A 12,887-nucleotide genomic window follows, 5' to 3' on the forward strand; every position below is an offset into this window, starting at 1 on the left:
CTATGTACATTCCAATCTTATCAATAAAATGTTGTTTAATTCTATTCCGAGAGTTGTCATTATTGAAATATGTGTATTATCTCAACTCCAGGACACAATGTTGAATTTCACTTATGGCGCTTTTCCACTGTGTGGAACAACTCGTCTCGGCTTGATTTGGTACGGCTCGGCATGCTTACTTTCGGTTTGCTTTTCCACTGCAGTTTAGTACGGGAACAAATGATACTGCAGCGGCTGTTACTGACTATTTAAATCTAGCGGGTGTCTCATGTTTCAAATCCAATGATGCTGGTGGTGACAATTCTCTCTGACCAATCAGTGATCTGCAGTGTTTACACGTCTCATTTAGTATCGGCACTTGGAACCTCATATCGAGCCTTTTTGTAGAAAAGCGCCGAAAAAAGTGAGCCTTACCGAGCCATACAATGCAGTGGAAAAGCACCATTTAAGAGGCCTTAGGTCTGTGTAATATCACTGCTTTGTTGGTCAAAGGTGTACTACTTACAATCACACATAATTAAAAAATAATGTTCAGTAAATATTCATTACATATACTGCAGATGTCTATAAATAGATTTTTATGTTTTTCTCACTGCTACAGTGCAAGGGAGTTATGGATGTTTAACAGTGCATATGTGATCTCTAAGATGTTCTAAATTATTTTAGTATGTTCATATGCAGTTGCTGTGTTCAAGGTAGTTCTTACTGGTACAGGTCAAAAAGTGTCCAAATATGGCTTGGGATACTTACTTATACAAGCATCACTAATAAATAAATAACATTTATATATATATATATATATATATATATATATATATATATATATATATATAATTATTTATTTAACATCTATATAATAATACATTATCTTTATATGCCTATAATATGTATCATAAACAATTATATTAAATATAATATGTGTGTATATATTTCAAATAAAGCAAAACATGTTATACATTGACTTTATATTGGGAAAAACTATCAATTAAACAATTTAATTTTAAATATTACATTGAATTATATTCACATATTACATTAATTTATAGTGTTTAAGAATAATATATAAAATACTTCATAATTAAATAAATATTAAAACAATGTGTAATATGACAATTTTATATTGTAAAATAATAATAATAATAATTATAGTTTTAAAAATAAGATATTTTCAAATAAAAAAAAATAAAAAAATATTTGTAATAAAATGTGATCTACTCTGATAGAACGGATCCCTGCGACTGTCTTGTGGTGTAGTGAAGTGAGGTACCAGCAGCAGCAGCTGTATTAGCGCAGAGTAGGCGCGTCCCCTTTAATTTGCCCACGCTGTATAGCAGTAAGGAGTGGTGGTGAGCAGCACAGCTCACTGACTGTAGTCCCTTTGTATGCGCAGCAGTGCCCAACTGCAGCCTAAACTGCTCGCTCTTACACAATAATTATGAGTAAAAGACGAAAAGTTGGACTTTGACATGAAATGTCTCGCTCGCGCCGCGCCACTCCCTAAAATGAACGAGGAGAACACAAGTAAGCGCACGAGGAATCCATGTGCATATTTCGATGGATATTTTGCATCTTGAAAACAACTCGGGAAGGTTGACTTTTTTATTTTTTTAAACGCATGATTTAATGCATTAATGCCTTGAGTGAAACGAATTGCGTGAATGCCTTTAGCACAGTAATGCATGGGCATGCTTTGATCATCCACTTAGAGAGAGGAACCTATTGCTGAAGCATGTCACTGCAGACACCTCGCGCTTGCTTGAAGGGGTTAAAACACTGATCACAGCCGGTGTGATGTGTTTTTCATGGGTGCATGAGCCTGGAATCTGAATATGTGTCCTCTAATCAAAAAACGTTGTTTTGGGGCAATTGGATAACACCTTAAAAGGGACGCTGTCTTTGCGCAACGGGGAAAAAAACCCAAACAAACATCCAAATTATGACTGAGAACATCTGAAACGTGATGCTCGATGGATTTTTGCCCTTAAGATGAGCACGTTTGCTCAACAACAAGATGTTGCCACTCCTCAGAGCATCATTTTGGCCATCAAACTCGAGTGGCCACACGTATTCAGACAATTCTCCTCAGTCTCTTGTGTTAAATGTTACTATCGTGTGTAATGTGAGCATGTTTGAGGCGACGCCCAACGCAAACAGCTCCCCTGTTTCTTTGCAGATCTCTGAATTGAGTCGAGACAACACTGTGAGGACACAGGGGGCGTCAGATTTTGCTGACCTTAGCATCTTTGGACCGTTTCAATGGGAAGCTCTTTTCCAATAACACCTTGAGGGAGTCCCCTTCCCTTTGCCTCCGTTCATTTCTTTGAGACGCGCTGCTGCTGCTGTATGTTTCCCGTTTGTCCTGAAGGCGTGTACGGCTGGATATATTCGAGTTCAGCGCAGCAGATCTGGCGCAGCGGGCGGGAGGAAGACCAGGATCATTGCAGTACCTGTAATGAATGGCTGCTGAAAGACACCACTGACCCTGGCAACGAGACGTTTTATTAGTTCTGCTGGTGTCATGTAAACATAATCATTTAACAAATGATTTCTCTGGCGCTTTGGGGATTCTTGATGCTTGCAGGTAAGCTTGCGTAACCTCCCGTTTGCTTATTGCAGTTATAGCCTCTACTGTCTGTGGATCTGGAGCTGACTTCAAGTGTTTTTTTTTGTTTGTTTGTTTGTTTGTTTTTTGGAATAACACTGAAGCTATATGAATACATTTATAGTCACACACAAATAAATGCAATGAATTATGTTTTAAATTAACACTCGTAAACCAGCCTGAGCTGGTCTTAGCCTCCTAGCCTGGTCAAGTCAGCCTGTTTGATTATTTTAGAGAACTTTTCAGCTGCTTAGACTGAAAAACCAGCCTGGTAAACCAGCTTTAAACAGCTAAGACCAGCTTAGACTAGCAAACTGTCTGAGGCTGGTTTAAGCAATAGGGGCATGGTGTATGGTTAAACGCACCAGAATATTCCAATACTGGTCAGAATTGGTTAATATTTGCATTATGTAAGCATCATGTGCACACAATAACCTGATATTAACCACATAACCAATATACTGTTTTCTATCATACATCTGGAATATGCCTATAAGTGAACATTAATTTATTCCTGCATATGTAATTCTAAGCAATTCTAAATTAAATTATATAAAAAGTCATGTTGTTGAAGAAAACTTTTTTGGGCAATGTAAGTGATCTTCCTAATTTATCAAACAGTCTAGAATTACTAAAACATATTGTAATAAAATGCAAGAGCGTCAATACTATTTCTGGGAAAAACAATAGCAGTAAAAGCATATTTTATATGTCTTATTTATTGATTCATTGATTATTTGCTCATACAGGAATACTGCAATCAATGGCAGTGAAGCACGTAAATGCCTTTTTCAGACTACAGGCTTAAAAAGTATTTGGACCTTAATCGGAAAGTGATGTGCATGTAAATATGGTCATATGGTTGATATGGTATTGTGTGTTTTTTTTTGCTAAGTCTTAACATATATGTACCTAATGAACAAAGGTAGACAGTGTTGCGTATCTTCTACTTTTTTACCTCAAGCAGTCTTGCTGTCTTGGCGAAATGCATTTGGGGAGGTTTTGGAATATCCAATTATGATTTAAGTGCACTCAGGCTGTTATTAGATTTACAGTGCATAATTGAATCCTAAGAGGAATGATACAGTCTTTCCATGGCAAGTATTGATCTACTTGGCAGATAAAAGCAAATACAATGTGTAAAGTGGTCAGGCTGACTTCTCCATATGATTGATAGATGTTTTTAGATGGCCTGGTTTTCTAGAGCCATACTTTGTGTATTTCCTTAGTAGTCATGCTTTGTGTTCTTGTGCGGTGCTTTGATATCGCTTCACTTTCATTTCAGATTTGATGGTGTTTGAGTAACTTGCTAATTTAGTTCAAAAACAAGTACTTTCTGCATTGTCTTGGAAAAATTAGGAATCCAAATAATGATCAGAATAAATGCATATTAAGTAAGCACAGTGCATTCTTGCAGCGAGCATGTTTTAAAGAATGCTTGTTTGGGCTAAGTAATCTTTTCTCTGCTTTACATTTCTTTCAGTGTTTCCTGGGTTCTAATGCAAGAGGGAGGTGTTAACGAGTGAAAAGAAGCACCAATTTTCCCACAAACTTTTAGAGGCAACACCGTCGCATCCTGACCACAAACTGCAGGTTGCATTCATTCACAGCATGACTGTTGCCACGGGCGACCCAGTTGATGAAGCCGCAGCTCACCCGGGTCAGCCACAGGACACGTATGACCCGGAACCAGACCATGAGTGCTGCGAAAGGGTGGTCATTAACATCTCTGGCCTGCGCTTTGAGACGCAGCTCAAAACTCTGTCTCAGTTCCCAGAGACATTGCTCGGGGACCCCAAAAAGAGAATGCGCTATTTTGACCCTCTGAGGAACGAGTACTTTTTTGACAGGAACCGCCCAAGTTTTGATGCCATTCTCTATTACTACCAATCGGGCGGCAGGCTCCGAAGGCCTGTCAATGTGACATTGGATATTTTTTCTGAGGAGATACGTTTTTATGAGCTTGGGGAAGAAGCCATTGAGATGTTCAGGGAGGATGAAGGATTTATTAAGGAAGAGGAGAAACTCCTGCCAGAAAATGAATTTCAGAGGCAGGTATGGCTGCTCTTTGAGTATCCTGAGAGTTCAGGGCCTGCCCGGATTATTGCCATCATTTCAGTCATGGTCATTCTCATATCTATAGTCAGTTTTTGCCTGGAGACACTTCCGATTTTTCGCAATGAAATGGAGATGCAGAAAGTGTACGCGACCAACTCCAACTCAACAATTAGCTACACCTCCACCTACTTTACTGACCCTTTCTTCATCTTGGAGACTCTTTGCATCATATGGTTCTCCTTTGAGTTCCTGGTGCGGTTCTTTGCGTGTCCCAGCAAAGCAGGCTTCTTTGTCAATATAATGAACATCATTGATATTGTGGCTATAATACCTTACTTTATCACCTTGGGCACGGAGCTAGCAGAGAAGCCTGAGGATGGTCAGCAAGGGCAGCAAGCCATGTCACTTGCCATATTGAGGGTCATCAGATTAGTTCGAGTCTTTAGGATCTTCAAACTTTCTCGGCACTCAAAAGGGCTGCAGATTCTCGGCCAAACGCTCAAGGCCAGCATGAGGGAGCTCGGGCTGCTTATCTTCTTTCTCTTCATCGGAGTCATCCTCTTTTCGAGTGCCGTCTACTTTGCAGAAGCGGATGAGCCTGACTCACAGTTTATAAGCATCCCCGATGCCTTCTGGTGGGCGGTGGTTTCAATGACAACAGTAGGGTATGGCGACATGGTTCCAACTACCATCGGAGGCAAAATTGTGGGATCCCTGTGCGCTATCGCTGGTGTGCTGACCATTGCCTTGCCTGTGCCTGTCATAGTCTCAAACTTCAACTACTTCTACCATCGAGAGACAGAAGGTGAGGAACAGGCCCAGTACCTTAACGTGACCAGCGTTCCCAAGATAGATTCGTCAGAGGACCTTAAAAAGAGCCGCAGCGGGTCAACCATGAGCAAGTCCGACTACATGGAGATTCAAGAGGCTGTTAACAACAGCAACGAAGACTTCAGAGAGGAGAACATCAAGACTGGCAACTGCACACTAACCAATACTAACTATGTTAACATCACCAAAATGCTTACTGATGTATAACCGCTTTGAACTGCCTTTGACGAAGAAGGTGAGATAAAGAAGGGGTGTGCAAACCCTAGTTTTGAAGGCTTCAGATGCCTCTTGGAAGAGTTTCAAGACGTGAGAATTGAAATGCGTCCATTTGAGTGAAGGATCAGTGAAGAAGACCCTGTCCATCATTCCATCTCCATTCCCTCTCACAAGTTCTGGGAAACTTGATTGGTGGGGGACGTTGTTTTGCATTCTTGTGTTCAGTGTCTGCATGGAGTTTGTCTATTCTGTATGACTGTGCTAGTAGTCGGTCTGCTTGCGACAGTAGCCAATCGTAGCCTAACCAGTAGATACAAGCGTAGCGTAGAGGGACCAATTCCTGACTCCCAGTTCCCCATTCACTGCCAACCTGAGGACACCTTGAGTCTTTTTTGAGTGTATTTGTACCTGGGAAGAACAAGAATTTTGATTAGTGTCATATAAAAACATGGAGAAGATAACATGTTCGCAAAGAATCACCATGGAGGATGTATTTCTCTGTGAATGCACAAACGCTGCCTGCCCTGCCAGCCGCAACGACGTACCATGTGCGGTACCTAAAAAATGTTACATTCCATCTTGTGACGGAGAAATACATGCATGACTAATCTTGGGGGTCTGGAAGACCGGTTATGTGGCCCTATTTCTATCTGTATGACCTTTTTTCCCTCTTTCGCTGCCAGCATACTAGGATCTCAGTGTGTCCCGTGTTAGAGTAAACAGACCTGAAAGTGGAGTGGAGATTGTTTTGAAGTTGCTTTTTTTCCCATCGTCGTCATTCCACTACACTGCATGAGCAGCTGCCCTTCATTGCATCATTTCCTTCCGTCACTTACTTTTCCCAGCATTGTAAACTTCCAAGCATTCCATGTGTATGAGAAATGTCTTTTGTAACAAAGATCTACCCCTAAAAGCGCCTGATAGGGGATTGCAAGAGTGTAGATATTTTACTGTGAGATCGCAGCCAACAACAGCAAAACACTAGCTCACTATGTCAGGTCACCAAAGATGAAGTTCACTGCCGCTATTTATTTCATTTTTATGTTGTTTTTACATTTTAGTGCCATTTCATGGTGCATCCTGCTCATATGATATGATGCTGGAGAATTTCGATAAATCTTGTATGAAAATGATGCTTCCTTGAATAGCTTTTGTAAGAGATAGGAAATATTCTACTACCTTTGTGGTGCATGTCTGGTACACATTCATTGTAGCATGCATGTAGTAAGAATGATACTTACAAAACTAGAAATAAGTATTCATATCTTTATCAATATAAATATTTTTCTCTGTGAGATTAACAGTATGTGCAATATTATAAATGCTTGTTTTTTTTAAGGTTGCAAGATTTTGCAAATAGTTTTCTATGTTATTAGGCTAATACATTAGTTGGAGTGTAATAACCCACTTTCAGGGTTGAATACCTTGAAGGTTGCTCATTTCTTAGTTTGGTTTAATTAAGCAGAAAAGAGAGTGAGATGTACCAATTAAAATGAGCATTTCAAAGCACCACATTTGGATATGGGGGAGATCTAACTTTAAAAAATCTCAATCCCTGATTTAATAACAAGGGATTCTGATGATTTTTGTTCAATTTGTTTGTGACACATTTAGTCTGTAGCCTGTTCTCATAACTAAAGATGGCAAAGTATTGACTTTTGTGCTTAATGTTAAAAACCTCATGAAATCAAACTTGGACGTTTCTAAGTATATTAAGATATTTTTCAAATTTTCAGCATTTCTGAGAAAATGAACCAAAATATTAATGACATCAATAAGAACGTCCCCTTTCCCTAATGTCACCCAGTGGGTCTTGGCTGGTTAGCTTCAGTAGTTTGCCTCTGCTGGTAGATGATGTAACTACACCATTATGCATATGAGAATATTTCTCTATTAATGAACATTTAAATGTAGCCATGTATATTTATGAAATAATATTTTTTAAAGCAACCAATAAATTATTAAAGGTGCAACGTGTAACATTTGGGAGGATCTATTGACAGAAATGCAATATAATATACATAACTATGTTTCCAGTGGTGCATAAAGACCTTACATAATGAACCGTTATGTTTTTATTACCTTAGAATGAGCCAGTTCTATCTCATACACCGCTGGTCAAGTCACCATTATGCGCCGGCATGTTTCTACAGCAGCCCTAAACGGACATACACTCTACAGAGCGCGTTTAGTCAATATGTTGTTCTTCTAAATCATTTGTTTTTTTAGAGGCAGCTTGCATCGTCACTATGTTCAGTATGCACAAAGTAGTAGTAGTAGTTGTCTGGTTTATTAGAAGCAGAGACCGTTCTTTGTTAGAAGTAAGAAGAAACCTCATTGCTTCACACAGGCTACCCTCTGCTGTCTCAGATGATGACATCTTTGTCTTGTGTCGGCCAGACGGCCACTGTAGCTTCTCCGAAAGGGAGGGGGTGCGAGTTGCAGTTCGCAACCTCACCGCTAGATGCCTAGATGCTAAAATTTACATATTGCACCTTTAATATATGTATATATTATTGATTTTACACTAGTGACTCATTTTAATTTATTTATTTAATTTTATTTATTTATTTAATTATTTATTCTTTTCCCTCCAGTCTTTAGTCATAGCATTATTTTTGTGAAACTATTCTATGGGGTCTTTAAAGTAAATAACAGCAGAAAACCTTTTGTTTTGAAAAAAAATAAAATGTGGTTCAGGACCTATGCAATTTACAGTTGAGAAGTAGAAATGCTCTATGGTAACTAAGCAGTACACACCCTACAACCCAGTTTAAATACGTTCAACTGCCCAAGGTTTTTCTTAGAATTAGATTCACTTCACTGCCAAACTATTGGCAGATCTCCCTGCCACTATGTTTGCTGTTATGTTGGCCTAATGAGATGTAGACCTCCTGCCATCGAAGCTACATGAATTCTCTTTGAAATCTTAGCTTCTCAGTGAGGCAATACTGTCATATCCAAGAACGTGGTGTGCCATTCACTCCACTCTTTCCAAATACAGGACATCCTAACCCAATAACTCTTTTCTTCCCCTGCCCAGAGCTTCCGTGAGGGAGGGATGTTTGAACCCATGCTAAGCCATGTTACCTGCTTTCACCAGCTTTAGCAAAGTTTTTAGCAGAGATTGCTAAAAGCGTATTGCAGAAGTGTCTCGCAGACTTGGAAAAGTGAGCGACATATTGCAGACATCACTTTTATGTTCAGCCTTAATGGACGTGCCACATTTCTTGGCCTCTCAAAAAGACATTAACACATGAATTTGTGTCTGGAATATGACAACATCCTTGTTACAAATGTACGGAGCCCCTAAAGGGACATGGTGATAAAAAAAAAAAAAATGAGATGGGAGGAAAAATTATTTGTCAATCCTTTTGCGTTCTCCGTTCCCAAAAGAAAAAGCCGCTTTTCCACCATCAGGCCGAACGGTTCTAAGAACGGTAAGGAACAGTTATATTTCCACTTGAGCTTGGTTCGGCAAGGGACAATTACAAACCGTTCTCGGTCCAGAATTCTCAGCACGGTTGTTTAACCATACTGAATCGTGCTGGTAGAATGAGTGTAGTGATGTCACTACTCAGGATTGGTCCCTTGTCTATCGCCTGGCTGGCAGTTTCTCTGTAACTGGCCAAGCGCGCTATTTGAGCGAAGTTAACGCAAGTTATTATCCGATCATCCTCCATAACGTAGTCGCTATTTACATCTCATATTGTCTGTAAACTCTTGAGTTATCAAGGCAATGAACGACACATTTGTATTACGTTTCAAAGAGCTCTGTTATCAGTCCCACAGTGGAAAGTAAAACCATATCATACCAGCTGGGCCGGATTGGCACGGAATGGAACAGTTAAGCAAAGAGAAAGGTTTGGCTTTTGTGTTCGCTCACAAAAATGTTAAGTTCTTTGTGAGTGAATGCAAAGTTTAATGGGGGAAAATTTTGCGAGAACGCAAAACTGTTGAAATCTTTTTTTTTTTTTTTTCCCACCCCATCTCATTTTTGTTCCACCGCCATGTCCCTTTAGGAGCTTCTTACAAATCACTTAGTCAACATGAAACTGTTACTTGTGGAATATGACATTTCTCAGCGAAATACGATGTTTGATGAGAAAAGAAATGGTTTGGGGCTTGAAATCATTTGAGAGCAAGCAAGTAAGAGGGATTTGTGACACCAAAGTTCATGTTGACTTATTTGTTGTAGTTTTAAGGCATTTATTCATGCATAAAATTATTTGCCTCCATTACCGCCGCATCCTGTTTTAATGACTTCAATGAGGATGCTTGTTCATCGCCTTTCTCAATGTTTTTTTTTTTTTGTTTGTTTCCCCCCCCCATGTGTGTTATTGAATGCATGGACAAGCCGGTTTACACTGCCAGGACTACAAATCATCTCGTCCATTGAGACAAAGGAATTCTCAATAAGATGTTGGAATTTTAGTGAGCGTTTAATAGAAAAATGCGCGTAACTGATGCTCTCAAAGTATCACATTTAATAGCATCTCCATAGCTGCCTCGTTCTGTCTGAAATTGTGAATATATTGTTTTTATAATATATTCACTCTGACATTTGGTCTGTACATTTTTAATACTCTAGAGATTTTGAATACTTTTAACGCCTCTATACGAGCACAGCTTTGTGACGATACTTTCCAAGAATCCGCTGCTTTCATTGTTGTCTTAACAAAAGCTATAGCTTTATAAAACACCTCCGCCATGTAACGCAGTTTCTTAATAGTCGAAAATTCACAGCTGCATTTATATCCTTTAAACCTTATCCAAATGTATTGTAGTATAGGTATACTTCATATACGTTAAGCACAAACACTGGGAAAAAAATGAACCTCGAACTGTAATTATCATAGAAGCTTTGCCTATTGATTACTGCAGTATATAAATGTATCAGCAATCAAATAAAGCCTTTATATCTAATAAATATTCAACTGAATGTCATTACAGGCTTTACTGTTCACACTCAGGCATGTTTTATGGAGAAATAAAAACATATGCCCTCATTTGTACATGCAATATGGATATACAGTGTATATATAGATATGGATGGGTGGATGAATGAACAAACAGATAAGATGAACAGACAAAGATTAAGAGGATAGATGAGCAGATGTGATTCAGAAGAAGAACCTAATGCAGGTCTTTTGGGATGGATGGAGGTGGGAGCTATGAGTTAGCATCTTGTTTTGAAGTGAAAGCTAGGCCTTGTTCACACTGTGCATAAATCCAATTTTATTCCCAAATTCCTTTTGTTTTTTTGTTTTTTGGACTGACTGTCTACATTATAATGTTGCAAGTTATTAGATCTGTTTGTTAACACACTATCCTGGATATTGACTACACTGTATCGACATTAGCTTTAGCATTAGCATGACGCTAAGCTACTGCAACTGAGACACATGGGGTGTTTTTTACTCATTCAGTGCACTCATTCACGTGTAGCATAATAGTGAATGCCACATAGTTCACTACATGGTAAAAATGTGAGCGAAAATGGGTGACAGATCACAACTAGAGCCATTGTGTGTTGTCTGTGACATTACATACACGCTAAGCCGTGAATTACAACAACACAACACTGAAATCCAATCCGACCATTCATACCCTTGTGAAAAAGAAGTGTGCTTAATTGTATTGAATGTGGAATTGTAGTGTGCTTCAAACAAAACTACACTTGCAGATATAATATCTGCACTTATATTAATATCTGAACTAATAATAATATTAATATCTGCACTTGCAGATTATGTCATTTAAATATTAATGAAATAAAAGGCCACTTAAGCGTACTTAAAGAGACTTTCATCGCTGTTTCGTAACACTTAAATACAGTTTTTAAAAAGTGCACTTTGAAATAATGTCAAATTAAAAGTTGTTTAAATAATTGTTTTAATAATCTTTTATCATGCTTTAAAGAAGTAAATTTATTTTGATATGTTGACTAACATATTCAAGCACATGTAAAGCACTTTATTGCAATTTCGAGTCTGTTATTTGATTTATAGTTGATAAATTTTAAATGTACTAAAATGCAACTTCATCAATACAAATGTGTCATTAAAATGTATTTGTATACATGACATATACTGTAAGTTTCAATAGAAATGTCATTGTTTACCATAAATGCTCAGTACATACAGCAGTAACTTTAACCAACAGACAACAGAATTATTAAATTATTAAAAGATGTACTTAAGTCCTACTTAAGCACTCTTGAGTTCAAGTAATTGCATTTATTATAAATTTAAACTACAAAACATTTTCATTTAATTATAAATAACATGCAATTAAGTGTCCGAGTCAAGTTCGCACTTAAGTATGCTTAAGTGTACTTCTTTTTCATAAGAGTACTGAAACACATTTCCAAAGTCACATTTTTTTTTTTTTTTTTGCTGCCTGTGTGAGCAAGGCCTTATAGAAGAATGAATGGCAAACTTTGACAGCTTGGAAAAACTCATGTTATCTATCTATGTAATAGCTCACCTCTCTCCACTGTTTGTGAAGATACTCTTGATGTCAATGGGTTGACGGATAATGAACTGTGCACATCAGCGTATGAGCTGAGGTTTTAGGTGTTGGTCTGCATGTGTCTATGTGTATATGTGACATTGTCCCCACATTGTCATCCAGGAGGCCTAATCTTTCATTTCCTGTACAGAGCCTTTGTTTTCTAGGATAAAGAAGAAGAAGAAGAAAAAAAAAAAAAAACTTGAACTGAACACAATAACACAACAAAGAGAAGAGATGGAGGACTCAATACATTCTCTGGATGTGATAAATATCATGCACTTTACAAGGACCACTGGACGCGAATGCTAAACCTAAAAGACAATCTTGGAATTAGAACAAGAGATGCGCCTTTTCCTTCCAAAAGATTATAACTGTAAAGAGATATATATATATATAATGATTATGAGGATGAGTATAAATCATGATAAGCTTACAACGACTCCTGATTATTTGTGTGTCTCTTCAATTCTGGGATGATGGTGATGTTGGTTGATTTATTCATGATACTATTGGTGGCTACTGGCGTATTCATTGTTTTTAACCTTCTCTTATCTAATTGCCATATTATATAAAACAGTAGTCAACATTTGAAGTGGATCAAAAAAGTTTATCAAAGTTGTCCTAAGAAAAAGGTTTTAGGACAACATTGATGAAAGGTTTTGAT

General features: G+C 38.1%; 1 protein-coding gene across 3 annotated transcripts; it reads left to right on the plus strand.

Annotated features, from left to right (window-relative positions):
• Nucleotides 1–1,006: 1,006 nt before the first annotated feature.
• Nucleotides 1,007–12,659, plus strand: kcna2b (potassium voltage-gated channel, shaker-related subfamily, member 2b). 3 transcript variants are annotated; one of them, XM_051880738.1, is made up of 3 exons: nucleotides 1,007–1,589; nucleotides 2,174–2,581; nucleotides 4,086–12,659. In XM_051880738.1, the coding sequence occupies exon 3, from the start codon at nucleotides 4,214–4,216 to the stop codon at nucleotides 5,696–5,698; it is 1,485 nt and encodes a 494-aa protein (XP_051736698.1). In that variant the 5' UTR covers nucleotides 1,007–1,589; nucleotides 2,174–2,581; nucleotides 4,086–4,213; the 3' UTR covers nucleotides 5,699–12,659. The 3 variants fall into 3 exon arrangements, with proteins under 3 accessions (XP_051736698.1, XP_051736699.1, XP_051736697.1); XM_051880739.1 differs by having other exon boundaries at nucleotides 1,007–1,521; XM_051880737.1 differs by having other exon boundaries at nucleotides 1,007–2,581.
• The last annotated feature ends 228 nt before the right edge of the window (nucleotides 12,660–12,887 follow it).

This window comes from Ctenopharyngodon idella, chromosome 22 (assembly GCF_019924925.1).
Source record: "Ctenopharyngodon idella isolate HZGC_01 chromosome 22, HZGC01, whole genome shotgun sequence".
NCBI classification, from domain to species: domain Eukaryota; kingdom Metazoa; phylum Chordata; class Actinopteri; order Cypriniformes; family Xenocyprididae; genus Ctenopharyngodon; species Ctenopharyngodon idella.